Source organism: Lemur catta, chromosome 2, assembly GCF_020740605.2.
Source record: "Lemur catta isolate mLemCat1 chromosome 2, mLemCat1.pri, whole genome shotgun sequence".
Lineage (NCBI taxonomy): Eukaryota > Metazoa > Chordata > Mammalia > Primates > Lemuridae > Lemur > Lemur catta.
Window position 1 is genome coordinate 45,601,039 of NC_059129.1, and position 23,251 is coordinate 45,624,289.

The 23,251-nt window shown below is 39.5% G+C and overlaps 1 protein-coding gene and 1 pseudogene across 1 annotated transcript in view; one reads left to right on the forward strand and one right to left on the reverse strand.

The window, feature by feature from the left end:
• The window catches only part of SLC26A8 (solute carrier family 26 member 8), a 58,653-nt gene that overhangs the window by 34,718 nt on the left and 684 nt on the right, over positions 1-23,251 (reverse strand). Inside the window, exons 2-7 of the mRNA XM_045543595.1 lie at positions 21,283-21,422; positions 11,007-11,123; positions 9,037-9,218; positions 4,885-5,049; positions 4,100-4,249; positions 3,233-3,315 (exon numbers count right to left, since the gene is read on the reverse strand). Of these exons, the coding sequence (XP_045399551.1) occupies positions 3,233-3,315; positions 4,100-4,249; positions 4,885-5,049; positions 9,037-9,218; positions 11,007-11,123; positions 21,283-21,422 (837 nt within the window). The remainder of the gene's footprint in view (positions 1-3,232; positions 3,316-4,099; positions 4,250-4,884; positions 5,050-9,036; positions 9,219-11,006; positions 11,124-21,282; positions 21,423-23,251) is intronic.
• Positions 2,862-3,186, forward strand: LOC123632868 (annotated as a pseudogene).

Consider the following 23,251-nt stretch of genomic DNA (forward strand, 5'->3'; position numbering starts at 1 on the left):
AATCATAGATAATGATTATGTAATTTATTAATAGTTTTATTTAATAAATTACAAACTAAAAATTGATTTATACTTCAGAACCTTCCCACAATGAAAACTTCAGACCCAAATATCTTCATTGATGAATTCTACCAAATATTTAAGGAAGAAATAATGCCAATGTTAGAGAAACTCTTCCAGAAGTTGAAAATGAGGAAATACTTCCCAAATCCTTCTATTATGGCAATATACTCTCATGCCAAGCCAGACACAAATATTAGAAGAAAAGAAAACCTCAGGCCAACATCCTTCATGAATATAAGTGCAAAAATTCTTATCATTTTTGCAAATCAGTATGTAAAATACTGATAACCCCACCATGACCAAGTGGGGTTATCCTAGGATGCAGCATTGGTTTTACTTCAAAAATCAATCACAATATTAACAGACCAAAAAAGGAAAAGAAATCTAGGGGGGAGTGTTATTTTTCCACAGATCCATACTGGCATAATCCTTTAAACCTAATTTGGAAACACAAATATACTTTCTTTTACATTTCTCTAGTTTACTTTCTAAGTCAGAAAAAAAAATCTTCTAAATGTTTTAGATAAGGTTTGCTATTTGAAATGTTCATTCTTTTGGTCATCTTTTATCATTTCATCAAAGACAAATAGATATCACAATAGTTGATTTACTTCTGAAAAATTATGTAAAAATCCAAATTCAGTAAAATCCATACACTTGGAAAAAATTATTTTTAAAGAAATTTTGTGATATATTTTTCTGCAAATCAAATAATCCCTTATCTAATTATAATTTTGTATTAGTTCATGTATTTTAAATTTCTTTTTCCTGTAAGTAGAAAAAAATCTACTTTTGGCACCTTGAAGAGTTATCTCCTTCTATCTTCCCATTTCTCACCATTATTATGTGCATGAATCTAAATTCCTATTTTTTGAATATCATTTTCTTTACCACCCAATTATATCTAGTTTAATTCCCTATTTATAACTTGCTTTCCAGGTAATGAGCTAAATAGAAACATTAATGAATGCTCAAAGACAGATATTTAACTTTATGTCAAATTTCCCCTTCTTGTCCTTTTAAGAAGCTGGTAAGAATGTGTATGCAAAGTGGTACATGGTAAATGTAATTTATTACCCAATCTGTATTAGTAAAGCTTAAATATTTAGTATGATAACAACAGAAACTACTGTTTTTCCTTCTTATTGACCTCTGTAACATTTAATTCTTGTTAGCAAATTAGGTTAAAAGGGGACTGGGACACAGCAGGAGATAATTAAAATTGTTCAATTTTACCAGTTCCTCACAACTCTGGATAAATACATAATAATAATAAAAAAAGGAAGTTCAGGCTGGGTGCAGTGGCTCACACCTCTAATCCCAGAACTTTGGGAGGTCGAGGTGGGAGGATGCTTGAGGCCAGGAGTTCAAGACCAATCTGGGCAACATAGCAAGACCCTGTCTCTACAGAAAAATAAGAAAATTAGCTGGATGTAGTCCCAACTACTCAGGAGGCTGAGGTGGGAGGATTGCTTGAGCCCAGGAGTTCAACGCTGCAGTGAGCTATGATTGTGCCACTATATTCCAATCTGGGCAACAGAGTGAGACCCTGTCTCCAAAAAAAAAAGGAAGTTCAAAGCAATGTTTAAAATTGGATTTTTGAAATGCTCACTTGTCTATCTATACCCTTGAATCTTATGATAAAAGATAAGCAAATCTTGGCTGTGTGGTTTTTAAGTCATTAATAACAGAAGCACATAAGCCTAATACAGTGGTTATAATCATAGACTTTGTAATTAAGGAGAAATGAGTTCAAATGGTAGCTCTGCCACTGAGAAGCTATGTGATCTTGAATAAATCACTTAAACTTAGTAAGCCTTAGTTTCCTGAGCCATTAAAAAAAAAAGATATCTCACTCATGGTATTACTGTGAGGAGTAAATGAAATAAGGTAAATATATGGCGCACCCATCCCATTGTTGTTCTTGTTATTTTTTTCTGAGGACAGAGACCATGTCTTGTTTAGCTTCGTCTTCCCTGGTACTTAGGTGGTGTCTGCTCACACTTTTTAATTGACTGGAATTTCAGATTTCATTGAGAACTGGTAGGGTATGAGACTGATTTAATCTGACTGTGCCAAAGTAGCCCATGTTTTGTTACCCTGGAGTTTCGCCAGCATTCTTGACTCTGCAGGATTCCCCATTCTACAACACTACAAAATCGGCAATGCTCTTCAAAAGCCTGCCTATGATTCAAGAAACTGCAGTAAATTGCTTTTCTTAGCTAATGTGATTCATCTGATCAAGGTTAAAAAAGTTGTATTAATTTCCTAGCGGAAGCAAGAGTGACACCCCACAGTCACTGGTAGGGATTATAATTTAAATTGTGAGTCCCTAAGAACTCCATATGCCAATCTATTTCGAGCCAGAGTAAGAAAACGTTGTTGCTCAAGGGCACTGATTCAGTCTAAGTGGGTGAAGGCAGAAGGAACATGTATCTCCTGAACACTGAGCCACAGGACAGAGGCTAGGAAAACAGAGACGTCTCTTGTCCAACTCTTGAAAGTCAGACAGGTGCAGAGGTTGAGAAGGCCTGTCACGCACCATGAGAAAAACTGGAGTCTGTATGTGCTGTGTGTAGCGCATCCAGCAGTTTTCTTGGGTGAGGGGATTGGCTCAACTATGAAAAGAGAGACAGAGGCTGACCAGAGAGGAAACAAGGAGTTGTCCTAGCCCTTCTCCTTTCAGGAGCCTCTGTGCTCCAAAATAAATTTGGCCAGAGACTGCCAGTAGAAAATATCAATCAGGCTATGTGGTCGGAGGCTAGGAGAGGGTATCAGAAAGAGAAAAGCAGGTGTCCGTTGGGCGGTACACGGGGGAGAGGGGTACGGGTCCGCACCCCTTCTCTGCGCGCCTCGTCACCATGCCTCGGAAAATTGAGGAAATCAAGGACTTTCTGCTCACAGCCAGGCAAAAGGATGCCAAGTCTGTCAAGATTAAGAAAAATAAGGATAATGTGAAGTTTAAAGTTCGATGCAGCAGATACCTTTATACCTTTGGTCATCACCGACAAAGAGAAGGCAGAGAAACTGAAGCAGTCTCTGCCCCCGGGTTTGGCAGTGAAGGAGCTGAAATGAACCAGATATGCTGATTTGAACTGTATTAAAATTTTTAAAAATTAAAAAAAAAAAAAGAAAGAGAAAAGCAATATTGAAAAGTGGAATTACTGACCTGTATGGAATCATGTCAATGAGTGTCTTGCTGGTTTCTGTGGCCATGCTTATCCTGTTTGCAAATGCAGTGAAGCCAAGAATCTATAGGGGGTTAAAAAAAAGGCATATGATTATCTAAATATTATGCATCATTGCTTTCAGGGGTAGAAATGCCCTGTCTCAAAAAAACGAAACAAATCTTCTACATAGAGAAAGATGGAAATTCACAAACACTTAGCATAGACCTGTCATATGTTTGTCAGAAAGAAGAAAGGAGTAAATAACTGACAGTGTAGAAGTATTAATAGTAGTTGACTTTGGATGGTGCAACTATAGGAATTTCTTTTTCTTCCTTCCCCCTTTTTAAAAATATTAATGTTTTTCAAAATTTCTAGAATGAGCCTGTATTACTTTCATAAGGGGAAAAACCCCATATTTTTGAAATATTATGAGAAAGAGGCAACAGATAAATGTACTTAGAAAATAAGCATGTTTTGGGGGGAGATCTATTGTATAGTATGGTGATGGTTAATAAAGTATTGTAAACTTTGAAAATTGCTAAGAGAGTAGATCTTAAATGTTGTCACAACAAAAAATGATAAGTATGTGAGGTGATGGATATGTTAATTAGCTTGAATTAAACATCTTACAATGTATACACACATAAAAATATGTACACCATAAATATATATAATTTTTATTTGTTAACTATACCTTACTTTAAAAATGTTTTAAAAAAGGAAAATAAGCATGTTTTACAAATATAAGCATACATTAATATTTAAAACCAAATGCACTCAGCTTTCACATATTCAACATATGCTTTGTAAATGTTAACATTCTAATGTCATCTAAACCATGAATTCTGGGCATCAAAAACACCTACCAGAAATAATTCCATGGGAAACTCAATGGGATATTGATTGAAAGAAATTCTGATACATTTGTTGATTCTCAGAGCAACAATAGCAGTTAAAAATAGCAGAATGCTGGTGGAATTAGCTTTTGGGAGTCCCATACAATAATTAATAATGTTCTGAAAGAAAAATTACAGAGGCTTAGGATGGGGTATAATAATTGCCTAAATCTAGCAAATTGTCACTCTTTCTAGATTAGTTTAGAAAGAAGTCCCTAGGTAGAGTAGCTGGGAGGTCTTTATGGGCATTACTAGAACAGTGAGGGGGGGGTGGAGGGCCTTTTTTTAAGTTGAAAAAGGGATTAAAAGAGGCAGTAATGTTCAATAAGGATAGAATATACGCTTTGTATGTCTCAGTGTAACGGAAAGGACATAGGAGTTCTGTTTATGATAAGTACAGCATCTTCAAGGCCAAATTTTAATGTATATCATGTAAGTTTAAAAGGTTGGGCTGAAATGGTTAATGCAACTGAAAGCATGGTCTAAGTGGCATCTGCAATTAACCAAAACGCTACATCTACGAGACAGCGAGAGAGAGAGAGAGAGAGAGAGAGAGAGAGAGAGAGAGAGAGAGGGAGAGGGAGAGGGAGAGAGGGAGAGAAAGAGAGAAACTATTCCTAGGACCCTCTGGACTGAGCTGCCTACGGGCTGTGTCTCCTTTCAGAACAGGCAGGAGTTTCTCTACTGGGCCCACTTTCCTTTGGAGGCAAGGGGTGGGGCGCTTGTAACTCCGGGTGAGGGTTGAAATTACTCACGTAGAAGAAGGAGATGGGACCAGCGTGGAAACTAATCATAATCCCCAAGACGCAAGTCAGCTGGGACAGCATGATGTGCAGCGCCGTAGCGGCCAGGTAAGCACTGATTGTAGCCTCCGGAAGGTAAGTGCTAATTAAGCCCAAACCCATCATGCCCATTGATAGCTGCAGGGGGTTGAGATGGAAAAGAAAAACAGACCGGGGCAGAATGTCTTCAAACCAGCAACGACACCAATGGCGCTCGCCAGGGGTCCCATAGCCCCTTCTCAGAAGGGCTTCCAACAAAAAAAACGTTAGGGTAGGCCTTTGATAACTCCTGTGTCTCTCCTTCCCTAATGAACAGCAGTGGATGGGAGAAGGCGGGTCCTGGCGCGTTGCTCACCGGCTCCCGACGAGCACGGGCCCCCGTCTCTCCCTCCTCCCTCCCCAAGCCCGGTCCTCTAGGGAAATTAAATTCTTGCCCTGGAATCTACTGCCCTCTAGGTTGCTATGAAGGAAACAGCAACAGGCTGATCAGAACAAGCCTTTGCCTTTTTAAAGGCCTTTCATTAGAAATGTTCAATTTTTGTAATAAAAAACACGGTTGTTAGAGTGGGCAGATTAGTTAGGTGTGAGCGGGAGCAGGGGAGGCAAGGGACCTGCGCGCCTAAGACAGGGGAGGGGACTTTTCTTGGGACTCTCCTGATGCATCCTGAGATCTCAAGGTGACCTCAAGAGAATTAACATGTCATTAGCTTTGCATGTTTCCCCCCTAGCAGGGGATGGACGCCGTGACATCATGACATTTCCAGATTGAGGCCCTAAAAGGAGAAAATCTAGCCCCCACCCCCTCCCGTCACTAGGGCGGAGACAAGCCCTCCATTGGACAATTCAAATAACGCGGTCCTGCCTCACCAGGTGAAAACAATAAAAGTCCAGCGACAAAGAGCGCAGGGCCCAGAGTCCTGGTGGGCAAAGGTCTGCTCCTGCGCTGTGAAGTGTACTTTCTCTTCCTTTCAGCTTGCAATAAAGTCCTTTTTCTACCTATTTTCACTTTGCTGGTCGTTTTTCTCTACCTTTGCTTTGTCACCTGCTATCATTCCTTGGGGACAGGTAGTCAAGAACCAACCGATTCGGCCACAGCCGTAACACAGTTAGAAAGTTGATGGTTAGAGGATGAGTCCTCCTCCCCTTAAGAGGGGAGGTTAAGAAAATTGGCACAGCCCAGCGAAGGTAATTCAGTAAGTGGGGAAAGAAGAACAAAACGGTAGCCTTAGAGCCTACGATTGTCACACTTCACTCCCCACCGCACTAGAAGCTCTCAGAAAACAAACAAACTAGTTTGGACCTGCGAATCTTTTGGCTTTGAAAGCCTTTTATTTCAAAGCTTGTCATCAGCCAGGCACCACATCTCCCTGAATCTCCGGTCATAACTGCCGACACACCCTGTTACTGCAGTCAGGCCCATCTGCTTCCCATTTTTTGTGTGATTGGCTGAGTCCTACCTCTATGCTTGTGCATGAAGCCCTCTCTTTTCCATTGCTTCCAGTCCATGTGTCTCCTCTTTTTCAAGAGCTCTATAAAATTCCTCTCCTTGGAAAGGTGTGCAGAAAGAGCATGGTTCCCAGGGTTGGAGAACCTGGCTTTGGCCCTGGCCCTGCCTCTCACTGGCTGTTGAGTGTCAAGGTAACTAACTCTCTGAGCTTCAGTTCCCTCATCTTTAAAATGTGAATAATACTTGATACACAGTTTTGTATGGATTAAATTACCCAACACATAAAACACCTAGCTCAAATGTGAGAATAGTGACAGATGCAAATACGTGTTAGTCATTCTTCATGCCATCGTTTCCTTCCACCTTGTAAATGGCAAATGTCCTCAATTACCGCAGAGCTCTCTTCCCCGCAGTGGGGTGGCAGCAGATGCAGTGTTAATGTTAACATAACATTCCAGGCGGAGCTGACCTGTGAGGGGAAACCTACCTGCCCCTCTTACAGAAACCTTGCACTAAATGTTGAAGGAATCAAAGAAAGGACTCAATAAATCGTTTCTTTCCTAGACAACTCCAATTCAACTTAAGGTTGTTTTTTTACTTCATGTTCTTTCAGCACTGAACTCTTCACTTTTATGAATATTATCTTGTACTTTAGTAGAAAATAGAGCACAGATTCTGGAGGCAGACAACCCTGAACTGAATCCAGTTTGGTATCTTACTGGCTGTATGGCCTTGGGCAATTTACTTAACCTCTCTGTGCTTTTGTTTCCTTAAAGTACAGACCATAGTAATACCTAACTCATAGAGAGAGTCATTGTGAGGATCAAATGAGGTAATGCATGTAAAGTGCCTAGAATAGTGACTAGCACATGGCAATAAATGTTAGCTATTATCTAGTTCAGACTTTTCTTTTTCTTTTTTCTTTGAGACAGGGTCTTGCTCTGTCACCCAGGCTAGAGTACAGTGGCATCATCATAGCTCACTGCAGCCTCAAACACCTGGGCTCAAGTGATCCTCCTGCTGCACCCTCCCGAATACCTGGGACTACAGGTGCGCGCCACCATGCCCCAATAATTTTAAAAAATGTTTTTGTACAGATGGGGATCTCACTATGTTGCCCATGCTGATCTCGAACTGCTGGCCTCAAGTGATCCTCCTGCCTCAGCCTCCCAAAGTGCTGGGATTACAGGCATGAGCCACAGCACCCTGCCTGCTAGCTTATTTTATGACAAAGCTGTGGCAGAAGGGGAGGATGCCACCTTGTTACTTCTGGGTAGAGGTAGAAGTTCAGGTTCCCCACTTGGCCCGTACTGACACCTGAGGCAGTAGGGACTTTTGATGACTGCTGAGCAAGGCTGAGTGTTCTGGCTCCCAACTAGGCCTCCCATTGGTACCACCCTGGCTGAGAGAGGCAGGAATGCCTTTACTTCTTCCCACATGGCCTCCACTGACACCATAGCAGAGGGAGGTTAGCCTTTTTTTTTTTTCCTGAGAGAGAGTCTCACTCTGTCCCTGAGCTAGAGTGCCGTGGCGTCAGCCTAGCTCACAGCAACCTCAAACTCCTGGGTTCAGGCAATCCTCCTGCCTCAGCCTCCCGAGAAGCTGGGACTACAGGCATGCCCCACCATGCTCGGCTAATTTTTTCTATTTTTAGTGGAGACAAGGTCTCGCTTTTGCTCAGGCTGGTCTCGAGCTCCTGAGCTCGAGGAATCCTCCCACCTCGGCCTCCCAGAGTGCTAGGATTACAGGTGTGAGCCACCATGCCTGGCCAAGATTGAACTTTTTAACCACAGGAATTACATCTTATTTTAAATTTTTGGTCTCTTTTTAAGTATCAAATTCATTTCTCTGTGCTCAGTAATTATAACTTATTGATGCTTACTATGTAACAGGTTCTGGGCTAAGTACTTTGCATGCGTTTTCTCACTTAATTCTCATAAGAACCCTGAAAAACAAATATTCCCACCTTACAAATGAGAAAACTGAGGCCCACAAAGGCCTAAAAGTACTGAAGTTCATACAGCTCATAAGCATCAGGGCTGGAGTCCGTCCACTATGATATCCTGCCTTTGTAGACGCCCAATGAATCCTTACCCAATGAAAGACAGTCCCAGGGGATCAATGAAAAATCAATGAGAGAGTGGGTTAGTTGGGAAGAAAGAGAAATAAAGCTGGAAGTTGTGCCTTTAGTTTAGCTGGTGGTAGACTCTCAGAGGAAAATTAAAGACACTTCCAAAATAAGTTTTGGATTTTAATAAGTCATCATATTGTTGTCCTTTAGCTGTGGTCCTTGTCAATGCAGGTCTGACACTAATGCTTACTAACCCAAAGCATACTAGGTGGGCCTCTGAGCATATTCTTGTTGAAAGAATATAAAGTAATTTTTAAAAAGGTAAAATCAGGGATGGAACTCTGGACCCTCATCCCTAGGACCCTTCTTTGTCTTAGAGGAGAAGGACTGACAAGAATGTTCACCCAGTGGTGTGTGATTTCTGAGGAGAGAGACGTTTTGTCACTGAGGAGACATCCTATTCCATACATTCTATAAATTTTCAAAGAAAGACATCACAGAAGTTCCAAAAGTACCACAGTGGATCACGGGAGCAATTAAAGGAAGGGGCCCATTTATAGCCCCTTTATTCGGTTCTTTTTCAGGGGTTCCGAGGTTCAGAGCCTACCTGAATAATCCCAGCCAGAAAAGTTGTGGTTGCCACCACGCTCAAGGATTTATTATAGTTCGTAAGGAGGAAGGGGACAGAAAAGTCTTCCTTGACGAAAGTCCCCATAACCAGGTGACCACTGCTGAATGGGCTCACTTTCAGAACATTGATCATCAGAGCGCTCACGAGGGAGAAGGTACCTATAGGAGAAGATGTTAGAGGCAGGAGGTGAAGTTTCCAGTCCAGGTAACTGACAGATATTGACAAAAGCCAGCCATGGTCTGATTTGGTATTGTCCTTGATCTGAAGAACTTTTCTTATTTGAAAGTGGCCATTGGGAAGTAAGAAAGCAGGAGACAGAACTGTGGCTCCACATATCATGACCAATTCACAGAATTTAGATGTTGGCGGGCCAGGTATTTAGTCTCTTTGCATTATGGGCATATGGAGTGGGCTCGAAAGAGAAATTGACTGGAAATGGGTGTCAGGTTCAGCCACTGTGCCTGGTCTTTGAGAAGGTTGAAAGTGAGATGGTAATGAAAGGATCAGAAAACAAAGCTAATCAATAGCAATAGGAAGAAAAATAATACCCCACACTTCTGAAGGATTTACTATGTGCAAGATGACACTGAGCTAAACCTGTCTCAAACATTATTTCATTACATCCTCGTATTGACATACATACATAGAGGACCAAAGGCAAATCTTACCTTTAAACTTACTAAGACAAACAAAACTCTAACAGCCTTATTATCAGTATTTGGAAATAACTGTGAGGTGCCCTAGGAACTTAGAAATATGGGAATAAAACTGTTCTCTTGGAGCTCAAATGTAAAATCAACAAGTAATGGATTTGAGTAAAGATATATGATATTGCTCTTAAAAAAGGCAAAGTAGCATGCCACATCTAGAAGGATGCAATGCTAACCAGAACTGAATACACAAAACATATCAGGAGAAAGAGTGTGTTAGTCAGAATGGTCAATGTTGGTCAATTGGTCAGTTGTTCGGTGGGGAAGCCCAGGAAAAGGTACCTCGTTGAGTAAATGTTGGCAATGACCTTCCAAGCCTATTGGGGCATTGTGTGATTTGGTTTCTAGTCAGATTCACCTAGGTGAGGTAATTGTGCTGATTAGATGACTTTTAATGAGTCTGGTCCCTGTAAAAGTCATTCCTAATTATGAATTAGTAGATAGACTTTTGCCTCAGGGAAGAGAAGTACTTATCTTGTGGACTTCAGTGTTTTGATTATTAGGACAGCCTTTTCTCATTGTAAATTAATAAATCAGCCCCATGCATTATATTATAAATCAGCCCCATGGAGTTTGGTTATTATGGGTCCAGCTGAAAGAGCTACTCTAGGGGTACTGGTAAAATCATTTCTGGATCTTCTGTGTTGAGGGCACTCAGATTCCAATGTGTGGCAATTTCACCAAGGAAAGTATAATACCTCTGCCCTCTAATTCCTCTGGGAAATATCTTGCTGGCCTATTTTTCTGGTAGTGACATTAATAGTGACACACTAGGAGAAGTGGAGAAGTATTCATTTCTACAATCTGACCACTAACCATGTGGATAGAATGTCCATCTTCTGCCTCCTTTCTATCTTTTTTTTTTTTCCTTGAAACAGAGTCTTGCTCTGTTGTCCCAGGTAGAGTGCAATGGCGTTGATCATAGCTCACTGCAACCTCAAACTCCTGGGCTCAAGCAATCCTCCTGTCTCAGCCTCCCAGGTAGCTGGGACCACAGGTGTGCGCTACCACACCCAGCTAATTTTTCTATTTTTTTGTGGAGATGGGGTCTCCTATGTTGCTCAGGCTGGTCTTGAATTCTTGACCTCAACCTTGGTCTCCCAAAGTGCTGGGATTACAGGCATGAACCACTGTGCCCAGCCTAAAGATACTTTTATATTGGGTTCCTTAGCAGTAAAGTAAATGACTGAGGTGGAAACATCATCTACCTTCTGTGTATTTCAGCACTTAACTTACCAATGGACATTTGATGACATGATCCAAAGATTACATAAATTACCGAAGAACAGAAAGCTGCATAAGCGACATTGAGAGGAGGAATCAGTTGCCTTGCCAGCAAACTAAACGTCAGGCCTGAAAAGCAAGATAATTTAAGAAAAGGTAGCTTGGATTTTAAAAGTCATCTTAAATACAAACTGCAAAGAATATTTAAAATATAAATGATCCATGCATATAGCCGACTGAGTGTGGTAATAGCATCCCTTGACATACAGCCCTTCATTCATACTTTTTATCTCCTTTGGTTCCTATAATAGCTTCTCTTCCTATTTTGCCACATGCTTTTATACCTCAGTTCTGTATCATAGGCTGAAACACCTTTCACTGGGGCATCTTAATGCTAAACATGGAAAGCAAATACTGCAGCCATAGACCTCTAATTCCAACAGCCCAGAAGCGGGCCCATCCCTTTCCCTGGTCTAGCACAAGAAGGCCCTGGGAATTCACCAGGCCTGAAGGTAAAACTGAAGAGCAAGGCAAGAATCACACTTAAACTACTTGGCTCAAAGTTGATGTGTGTTTTTTCGCTTCCATATGCCAGGTACTCCAACCTCTTCCTTCAGCTCCTTCTTCAATACATACTTTCTTTCCTAAGAAGCACCATGAGAATTTGGAAATTTTGAAGCAAATGGATTAATGTGCATGGTGTCATCTTTGTTTTTTTTTTTCTTCCTTTTTTTGAGATAGGGTCTTGCTCTGCCACCCAGGCTAGAGTGCAGTGGTGTCATCATAGCCCACAGCAACCTCAAGCTCCTGAATTCAAGCAATCATTCTGCCTCAGCCTCCCAAGTAGCTGGACTACAGGCGCATGTCACCATGGCTGATTTTTTCTGTTTTTAGCAGAGGCAGAGGTCTCACTCTTGCTCAGGCTGGTCTCGAACTCCTGAGCTCAAGCGATCTTCCCTCCTCAGCCTCCCAGAGTGCTAGGATTACAGGCATGAGCCACTGTGCCCAGCCCCTTTACCACATATTTTCCTAAGCAAGGCTCTACTGATTGCAAGAAACAGGAAACCTGCTCAAATTAGCTTATGCAAAATAGGAAATTTATTAAAAGGGTGCACAGGGCAGTTGGGCCTCTTCAGAGACTGGAACCAGAACTAAAAAGCCATCAGGATCCAAGGTGGCTATTTCCCCATTTTTTTTTTTTGTCTCTAAAGTTGCATGGCATCCTGTCTTTGTTTCCAGCTTGGAGCCATTATGAACAATAGTGCTGTGAATATTCTTGTACATGTCTCCTGGTGCACTGATTTACAAGTTCCTCAAGATTATATACCCCGAATTATAACTTCTGGGCATTTACTAGATAATACCAAACTATTTTCCAAATGCTTGTACAATTTATACTTCCACCAGCAATGTATGACAGTTCCCATTGTCCACATATATGCTAGCACATGATGCCGTCAGATTTTTAATTTTAGTGTGTATGGTAACAACTCATTTCAATTTTATTTCCCATTCCATTAATTTCTAATAATGTTTACTATACTTATCTAATTTTTTTAAAAAATAGAGATAGGGTCTCACTTTGTTGCCCAGGCTGGAGTACAGTGGCCCAATCAATCATAGCCTCCAACTCCTGGGCTCAAGCAATCCTCCCACCTCAGCGAATTTTTAAAAAAATTTTTGTACAGGTGGGGTCTCGCTATGTTGCCCAGGCTGATCTTGAACTTCTGGCCTTAATCCTCTTACCTCAACCTCCCAAAATGCTGCCCCTCCCATCTAGTTGGTTTTTTTTTTATGGATTTCCAGGAGTATATATATTATAAATAACCCCTTTGTTGTGTATATGTATTACGAATATCTTCTCCCATTCTGTGATTTGCTTTTCAATCTTTGTAGTGGCTTTGAATGGACAGAAGTTCTTAAATTTACTTACTTCAAATATGTCAGTCTTTTCCCCTGGGCATTTCTTTTCATTTTTTGTGTTTTGTTTAAGAAATCTTTTTCTACCTCAAGATCATGAAGATATTCTGTATTATTCCAAAAAATCTTTGTTGATTTACCTTTTACGTTTAAGTCTTTAATCTACCAGGAATAGATTTTTGTGTATGGTGTGAGGTAGGGGGCTAAAATGTTTTCTCCATATAAAGACCCAATTGTGTCACATCATTTGTCATTAAAAATCCTGTCTCTGAAATGTTGGCATGGATGCAGAGAGATAGAAACATTCATACACTGCTGGTCAGACTGCAAACTAGTACAACCTCTGTGGAAAGTGATATGGGGATACCTCAAAGAGCTACAAGTAGAATTACCATTTGATCCAGCAATCGCATTACTGGGCAACTACCCAAAAGAAAAAAAGACATTCTATAAAAAAGACATCTGCACTTGAATGTTTATAGCCACACAATTCGCAATTGCAAAGATGTGGAAACAACCCATAAATGGATGAATAAAATGTGGAATGTGTATACCATGGAGTACTACTCAGTCACAAAAAACAATGGTGATCTAGCACCTCTTGTATGACCCTGGATAGAGCTGGAGACCATTCTACTAAGTGAAGTATCACAAGAATGGAAAAAAACAAGCACCACATGCACTCACCATCAAATTGGTATTAATTGATCAACACTTATGTGCACATATACATTGACTGTTCGGCAGGTGGGAGGGGGGAGGAGAGGATGGGTATATTCACACCTAATGGGTGAGGTGCACACACTCTGGGGGATGGGCATGCTTGAAGCTCTGCTGACTCAGGCGTGGCAAAGACAATATATATAACCTAAACATTTGTACCCCTATAATATGCTGAAATAAAAAAAATTAAAAGGCTGGGCGCAGTGGCTCATGCCTGTAATCCTAGCACTCTGGGAGGCCGAGGCGGGTGGATCGTTCGAGGTCAGGAGTTCGAGACCAGCCTGAGCAAGAGCAAGACCTCGTGTCTACTAAAAATAGAAACAAATTATCTGGCCAACTAAAAATATATATAGAAAAAATTAGCTGGGCATGGTGACGCATGCCTGTAGTCCCAGCTACTCGGGAGGCTGAGGCAGGAGGATCACTTAAGCCCAGGAGTTTGAGGTTTCTGTGAGCTAGGCTGACGCCACGGCACTCACTCTAGCCCGGGCAACAGAGCGAGACTCTGTCTCAAAAAAAAAAAAAAAAAAAAAAAAATTAAAAAATCCTGTCCTGTTTTGACATATATGATACAAATCATGTGATTCATACATGTGTGACTTTCTTCTGTTCCATTGGCCTAATTATCTGTCTCTGCAATACTACACTATCTTAATTACTTTTCTTAGTAATTAATTTAGTAATCCCCATTTTTATTGTGAAATATAACATACATACAGAAAATGCATTAAAATAGATGTTGAACTTAGTAAATATTTATAAAACAAACATCCATGTAACTACCACCCAGGTCTTTGATCACAGCTCCCTCTCTCCCTACAGAGGTATTCACTATTTTGACTTTTGTGATAATTTATTTCCTTTCTTTATATACCACTTGTGTACATATCCCTAGACAATATAGTTTAGTTTGGCCCACATTTGGACTTCATGTTAATGGAGTTATACTGTATACAATTTTACTTCTGCTTCTTTAGCTCAATATTATCTATTTATGAGTCACCCTCGTTGTGAGGAGTTGCTTTAGATTGCTCATTTTCATTCCCTGTAGTATTCTAACATGAATATATGAACACTTATTCATTCCACTTTTTTGGGGGGCAGGGAGACAGAGTCTCGCTCTGCTACCCTGGGTAGAGTGCAGTGGTGTTATCGTAGCTCACTGCAACCTCAAACTCCTGGGCTCAACTGATCCTCCTGCTTTAGCCTCTCTAGTAGCTGGGACTACAGGTGCACACCATGAGGCCTGGCTAATTTTTCTATATTTCGTAGAGATGGAATCTTGTACTTGCTAAGGCTGGTCTCAAACGCGTGGCCTCAAGCGATTCTCCCACCTCAGCCTCCCAAAATGCTAGGATTACAGGTGTGAACCATGCATCCAGCCCCAGGTTCTCTATTATGAAGTAGTGGAGCAGTTAATAAATATCTTGAGGGAGATACTTTGAAAATATGCAATCCTGTTTTATAATTTGCAAACTTTCACCCACTAATTTTAGCATCCATTCTTATGGATCTTATGGCCTAATAATTACTACTGTAGTTTGCCTAATGGTGAGTTTCTATTTTCTTCTTTAATTCTACATTTATACTGGAATTCTATTGTAAGGAAGATCTAGTACCTTTTTAATAAGGTCTTCACTGTATAGAATTTTTGTTTCACTTGAAGAAAATTATTAAATCATTAGGTACTACCTATTCAAATGTAAGTAAAACTTTTGAATTATTCACACTACACATTATTTCATTATTCTTAGTACTTAAAATAATATACAATCCCTTAGTCAGGTATCAAGAGTTGCTTGGATTCATTCATTCATATAGTTATGCAATCATTATTATTCAACAAATATCTTTTGAGTACCTACTATGTGCTAGGTGCTGTGGTGGATGCTAGATATACATCCTAATGCCATTCTTGTTTTGATATCAAATTATACTGATGACTCAGTAATTTAGCAATGTGATGTCCTCCAGCTTTGGCCATAACTGAAACATACGTAGGAATCAGTAGCGGACTCATAGTTAAAGCATCAATGCTAAGAGTTCAGCTTTCTCGTTGTAGCACCACAGGAATGCTCTACAGATTTTATTCATATAAATAAAGTGGCTATATTCATACAAATAGATCATTTTGGTTTGTAGTTGCCACATGGAAATTTCTTTTTTTTGCAGGAATACTGCTAGCACATATGGTGCCTTAGTGTGGATTTTAAAAGATACTGCTTTATTCTGGGAATGCAAGACTGGTTCAATATTCAAAAAATCAATTAATGGCCAGGCGCAGTGGCTCACGCCTATAATCCTAGCACTCTGGGAGGCCGAGACCGGAGGATTGCTCGAGGTCAGGAGTTCGAGACCAGCCTGAGCAAGAGCGAGACCACATCTCTACTAAAAATAGAAAGAAATTATCTGGCCAACTAAAAATATGTATGGAAAAAATTAGCCGGGCATGGTGGCGCATGCCTGTAGTCCCAGCTACTGGGGAGGCTGAGGCAGTAGGATCGGTTAAGCCCAGGAGTTTGAGGTTGCTGTGAGCTAGGCTGACACCACGGCACTCACTCTAGCCCAGGCAACGAAGCCAGACTCTGTCTTAAAAAAAAAAAATCAATTAATGTAACCTACCATATTAGCCAACTAAACAGAAAAACCACATGGTCATATCAATAGATGCAGAAAAATCACAAAATACAATATCTACCCATGATAAAAATTCTAAGCAAACTAGAATAGATGAAAACTTCCTCCACCTAATGAAGGGTATCTACAAAAATCCTATAGCTAACATCATACTTAGCGGTGAGAAACTGAATGCTTTCCCCCTAAGATCAGGAATAAGGCAAGAATGTCTATTCTCACCACTCTTAACCTCTAACTCCTGGCTGCAAGCAGACCTCCCACCTTGGCCTCCCAATGTGCTGGGATTACAGGTGTGAGCCACCACACCTAGCCTCACCCTCTGATTCAACACAGTATTGGGTATCTTAGCCAGTAAAATAAGCAAGAGAAAGTTAGAAAAACCATCTATATTAGAAAGAAATGGGCCAGGCGCGGCGGCTCACGCCTGTAATCCTAGCACTCCGGGAGGCCGAGGTGGGAGGATCGCTCGAGGTAAGGAGTTTGAGACCAGCCTGAGAAAGAACGAGACCCCGTCGCCACTAAAAATGGAAAGAAATGACCTGGACAGCTAAAAATATATAGAAAAAAAAATTAGCCGGGCATGGTGGCACATGACTGTAGTCCCAGCTACTCAGGAGGCTGAGGCAGGAGGATTGCTTGAGCCCAGGAGTTTGAGGTTGCTGTGAGCTAGGCTTACACCACAGCACTCTAGCCCGGGCAACAGAGCGAGACTCTGTCTCAAAAAAAAAAAAAAAAAGAAAGAAACAAAGAAATGTAACTGTCCCTATTCACAGATGATATGGTTGTCAATGTAGTTAATCCCAAGGAATCTGCAAAAGATTCTTAGAACTAATAAATGAGTTTTAGGATAAAGGATGAACACATAAATATCAATTTCTATATATAAACAATGAACAATGAGAAACTGAATTCCCATTGAAAACCCCAAAATGAAACACTTAACCATAAATCTAACAAGACATGTAGGATCTGTACCCTGAAAACTACAAAAGGCTTATGAAAGAAATTAAGAAACTTAAATAAATAGAAAGACATACAATAATCATGGATTGGAAGATTTAACATAATAAAGATACAAATTTTCCCTGAAATTTATCTATAGATTTAATGCAGCAGGATTTTTTATAGATATAGATAAGCTGATTCTAAAATTTATATGGAAGAACAGCTAAAACAATTTTGAAAACAAAAGTTGGAGGAATCACACTACCCAATTTTAAGACTCACTATAAAGATACAGTAATCAAGACGTGGTATTTGCAAAGGGATAGACACATAGACCAATGGAACAGAATAGAGAAAGTTCAGAAATAAATCCACAACAAATACGTCTATTTGATCTTCGACAAAGGTGCAAAAACAATTCAGTGGAGGATAGTCTCCTTTTAAAATGATGTTGAAAGTACAACAAAAAATCTTACATTAATTTCACATTAGTGAGAAACCTTGACCTAAACTTTACACCTTGTATAAAGATTAAACTAAAAATGGATCATAGATCTAAATATAAAACATAAAACTATAAGATGTTCAGAAAAAACCCTTTGTGACCTAGAAGCTAGTGGAAGAGGCCTTATATATGATAGCAAAAGTGCTTTTATGGATATAAAAGAAAAAATAATTGACAAACTGGACTTTATAAAAATTAAAATATTTTGCTCTGCCAAAGACACTGTCAAGAGAATGAAAATATAAGCTATAGACTGAGAGAAAATATTTACAAATCACATATCTGACAAGGGACTTATTTCTAGACTGCATAAAGAATTCTCACAAATCAACTATAAGAAAACAAAAATCTCAATGAAAAAATAGGCAAAGTGCTTGAATAGGCACCTCAACAAAGAAGACATGTGGATAGCAAATAGCACATGAAAAGATGTTCAACCTCATTAACCATTAGGGAAATCCAAATTAAAACAATGATGAGATACTACACTTCTTAGAATGGCTAAAATAAAAAAAATACTAAAAACTAGACTTTATCAAAATCAAAAACTTTTACATTGCAAGGATGCTATTAAGAGGATGAAAAGACAGGCTATAGACTGGGAGAAAATATTTGCAAAACACAAAAGACAAAAGGACTAGTATTCAGAATATATAAAGAATTCTTAAAACTCAATAGTAAAAATGCAAACAATTCAACTAGAACAAAAGCTATGAAGAGCCATTTTATGAAAATATTCAGATGACAAATTAGCACATGAAAAGATGTTAAATATTAATGTAATTAGCCATTAAGGAAATGCAAACTAAAACCACCATGAGATATCACTACATGCCTATCAGATGGCTAAAATAAAAAATAGTGACAACACCAAATGCTGGTGAGGATACACAGCAGCTGGATCAGTCATTAATTGCTAGTGGAAATGTAAAATGAGACAGCCACTCTGGAAAATAGGTTGGCAAGTTTCTTAAAAAGCTATACATGTAACTCCTATATACTCCAGTAATTGCATTCTTGGACATTTATCCCAGAGAAATGAAGATATAACATTCATTTAAACAACCTGCACATGAATATTCATAGCACCTATATTTGTAATAGCCCCAAACTGGAAACAACCCAGATATCCTTCAATGGGTAAATGTTTAAATAAACTGTGGTACATCCATACCATAAAATACTGCTCAACAATAAAATGTTATGAACAATTGATAAACACAACAACTTGGATGAATGTCCTGAGAATTATGATGAGTGAAAAAAGCCAGTCCCAATGGGCTATACACTGTATGCCATTTATATAACTTTCTTGAAATGACAAAATTATAGAAGTTAAGAATAGACTAGTGGTTGCCAGGGATTAAGGAAGGGATGGGGACAGGAGGCAGGTGGAGGTGGCTATAAAAAGACAACATGAGGGATCCTTGTGGTGGTAGAAATGTTCTGTATCTTGACTGTAGCAATGTTAATATCCTGGTTGTGAGACTGAACTATAGTTTTGCAAGACATTACCACTGGGGAAACTGAGTAAAGGGTACATGGGTTCTATCAATATCTGTAGTTTCTTACAAATACATGTGAATCTATAATTATCTCAAAATAGAAAGTTTAATTTAAAAAATACTGACAATACCAAGTGCTGATGAGGATGTGGGAGAAATGGAATTCCCATGCATTCCTGGTGGGAATGTAAAATGGCAGGTAAGCTACTCTGGAAAAGAGTTTGGCAGTTTCTTATAAAGTTAAACATATACTTATCATATGACCAGCAATCCAATTCCACCCTAGTGAAATGAAAAATATGTTCACGCAAAAACCTGTACATGAATGTTCATAGCAACTTCATTTGTGATAGCCCAAAACTGGAAACAAAATGTCCATCAACAACTGAATGGATAAACAAACTATGGTATACGTATATGATAGAATATTACTCAATAAAAATAAATAAACTGCTCATACACACAATAATTTGCATGAATTTCAGAGGTATAATGCTAAATGAAAGAAGCCAGCCTTCAAAATTTACATGTGTATGGTTCCATTTATATGATGTTCTCAAAAAGACAAAGCTATGGTGATGGAGAACAGATCAGTGGTTGCTAGGGGTTACAGATCAGGGGAGAATGTGACCAAAAAGGGATGGTGCAAGACAGTTTTTGTGATGCTGGAACAGTTCTGTATCCAGATTGTGGTGGCGGTTACACAAACCTATGCATGTGTTAAAATTCATAGACCTGTACACCAAAAGGAAAAAAAAAGCCAATTTTACTGTATAATTTATAAATAAATAAAAATTTAAAAAGTCATCCCTTTCCCCCAATTAACAGCCATGTGCCAGAGTTGGATTTCAGCCACGACTTGCCCATTTGGTTGACCTCTTTTGTGCCATGTACAACCTGCATGATCACAAACTTTCATCTGCCTGGTGGGCCCCAGAAGAATAGAGGAATGGAGGAGTTTAACGACTGTCTGAGGAACTATAAACTACTATGAGTAAAGGATTAGTAAAACCTTTTCTCTTTCTCTTAGACAAATTTGATTTTGGATTAATTTTCTAGCTTTGTTTCCCTGGAAACCTAATAATGGTAGAATGTCAGCTGTGTTACCAGTCAGAATTGCTTATGGTAAAAATGAGCCCAAATAGTACACGCCATCTGGACCAAGAGGACTGTGAAGGAATGATGACTATCCAGTTGGAAGGCCTACCTTTGGGTTTCTCTGAACATAGTGACTCTTGTAACTGGGCACGTCCCTTGTAGACTCTGGAACCAACACTTATGGGACTATTACAAGAGTTGTTGATTCTTATTTGGAAAATGAGTTTTCTAAAGCCCAGATAGCTCCCGCTCCTATCTGTGTGATCTTGTCTTACATCTGAACTGCCACTTGGGAGACTGCAGAGAAGACACTGGATTGCTTGTCACCCGCTGGAGAGACACTGGCATGCTGTTTCCCATCCTTCCCCTTAGCATTATACCTCTGAAATTCATGCAAATTATTGTGTGTATGAGCAGTTTATTTATTTTTATTGAGTAATATTCTATCATATACGTATACCATAGTTTGTTTATCCATTCAGTTGTTGATGGACATTTTGTTTCCAGTTTTGGGCTATCACAAATGAAGTTGCTATGAACATTCATGTACAGGTTTTTGCATGAACATATTTTTCATTTCACTAGGGTGGAATTGGATTGCTGGTCATATGATAAGTATATGATAAGTATATATACATATGTTATATGTAAAAGCAATGACAAGTGAGATGCATTGTAGTCATGAATATGAAATGACTAATGTAGGAAGAAATGACCAAGAGTGGGTGTTGCAAATACTCTGGAAAGCATTCAGGGGTCTAAACTAAACAAAGACTTTTAGAACCACTCTGGAGGGTTTAGAAATCTGACAGGTGAGGGAACAAATGGGAATGATGTGAACGAAATTCACATTTTTCTTTGTTCATCTAGCACAAGTAATTGTTTACCCTGGGCAAATGGACAGGGTCTGATATATTGTCTTTGGATGAAAAAAGCAGTTTTGTATCTTCCTTACCTTGGGGAACTTGCACAAGGCCAACACTTAAACCAGCAAGTAAGTCTCCAAGAAGCCAATCCTTGAATCGATACATACACATCCATTCTAGGAAGGGAAAGATTGTAAGCATGCAACTTAGGAACCTGTGCCATGAACAGCTGTGAGAGAGAAAAGCAGAGACTTGATTAGGTTCTCAAAAGAAAATGCCCATGTAGCCAAGAAAAGGCACGGTACATAATCCTTCTTCCCATACGGCAGTTTCTCATCAGTACTACTGACATTTTGCCATATTAGCCCGGATAATTCTTTGTTGTGGGCTGTCCTGTGCATGGTGGGATATTTAGCAGCATCCTGGTCTATACTCACTGGATATTAGTAACACCCCCACCCCCAGACATTCCCTGGGGGGAAATCACCTAAGGTTCAGAACCAGTGCTATGTGTACGGCGAGAACTAAGCCTTATACATCCAGCACACAATCAGTTGTATGTTTTTACAGGATGTTTGGAAAGAATTAAACCTACCAATTTTCCAGTAGAAAATGGATTGTTATTGCTTTCTTTTGTTAAGGACAGTGTTTTGAGATGTGATACTGATGGGTGGTGAGGTGGTTAACATATTTAAATCATTCCCATACACTAAAATTTTTACGAAACATTAACTCTGTCTGGCTTTGACCTGTGATATGTAGAAATTTATATAAAATATGGAATATGAAGTTCTGTGCTTAAGTAGTCATGTAAAGAAATAGCTTTATAAAATATTATCCTTGAACCCAATGAATCTGAACCAGGTGCAGTTTTGTTCCCCAGCAGACATTTGGCAATGGCCAAAGACATTTTTGATTCTCATGACTGTCATCTAGTGGGTAGAAACTAAACAACCCGTAATGCACAGGACATTTCTCCACAAGAAAGAATTTTCTGGTCTAAAATGTCAATGGTGCAGAGATTAAGAAAACCTGCTTCAACTTTTAGGTTATCTAAGACAGCAGAATCACCATCAATCAATCAGTAAAAACAATTTAGTTCTAAACTGCTTTTTGTTCTTTGTCCTTTAGCATGGGTTGAAAGCAGACGATGAAGATTTTTCATGTAGGAGCTGAGCTAGATAATTGGGATTTGACTATAACAACAAATATAACTGTAATATGCAGGGCTAAGATACGTGTTCAGAAAAGAAGTTATATCATGTATGTTTGACTCTCACAACTAGGAGCATTACTATCCCTAAAGTAATTAAGGCTAAATAAATGTGACTGTGCCAAGGTCACGGGAATAAGTGTGAGAAGAGCTGGGGCTAGAAACCAGGTCTTCTGATTTCTAGTTCAATGATCTATCCACTCTACTATCTCCACAATTCCTCTTAGCAGCTGATAAATTCTGCTCAGGAGCCAGGAGCGAGACCATTGGTTTGGAAGGAACTGTCACATTGCTATTCTTAGGAGAGTCCCCGGTGTGAGGCAGGTAAGCTATTCAACAGTAGGGTCATACAAAGTGTGTTCTTTCTAATTATGACCCTCTATGCAGCAGAGTAGAGCATGGCACGGGGACAATTTGTTCCTTCACCTGGTTCAGTTTCCCCTCCTCTCCATGTGTCACTTGGGCAGCAACTCGAGGCAGAGTCATCAAAGCTCCTAGGCATGGTTGAAAAATACAATGCACATGGAGTGATAAGGCTCTAATAGGAATAGGGAAATGGAGGAATAGAAGTTGAAGCTTATGGGGGAACAGTATTAGCATGTAGACACGAATCTGGACTTTAGTTGAGCCTTCTTAAAAGTGAGGAACATAAGAGTCAATATGAAAGCACAGGGGAGATTTTGATAAGAAAGGGAGTCTTTGTAGTTAGTTGCTAACTAAGAGGAAGAAAATGAGGAAAGAGATAAAAGGTTTTCTGCAGAAAGGAAGAGATGGAGTTAAAAGATTATTTACTAAAAAAAAAACCACAACCATTTATTTAGTGCTTTCTATTTCCTAGGTGCTTT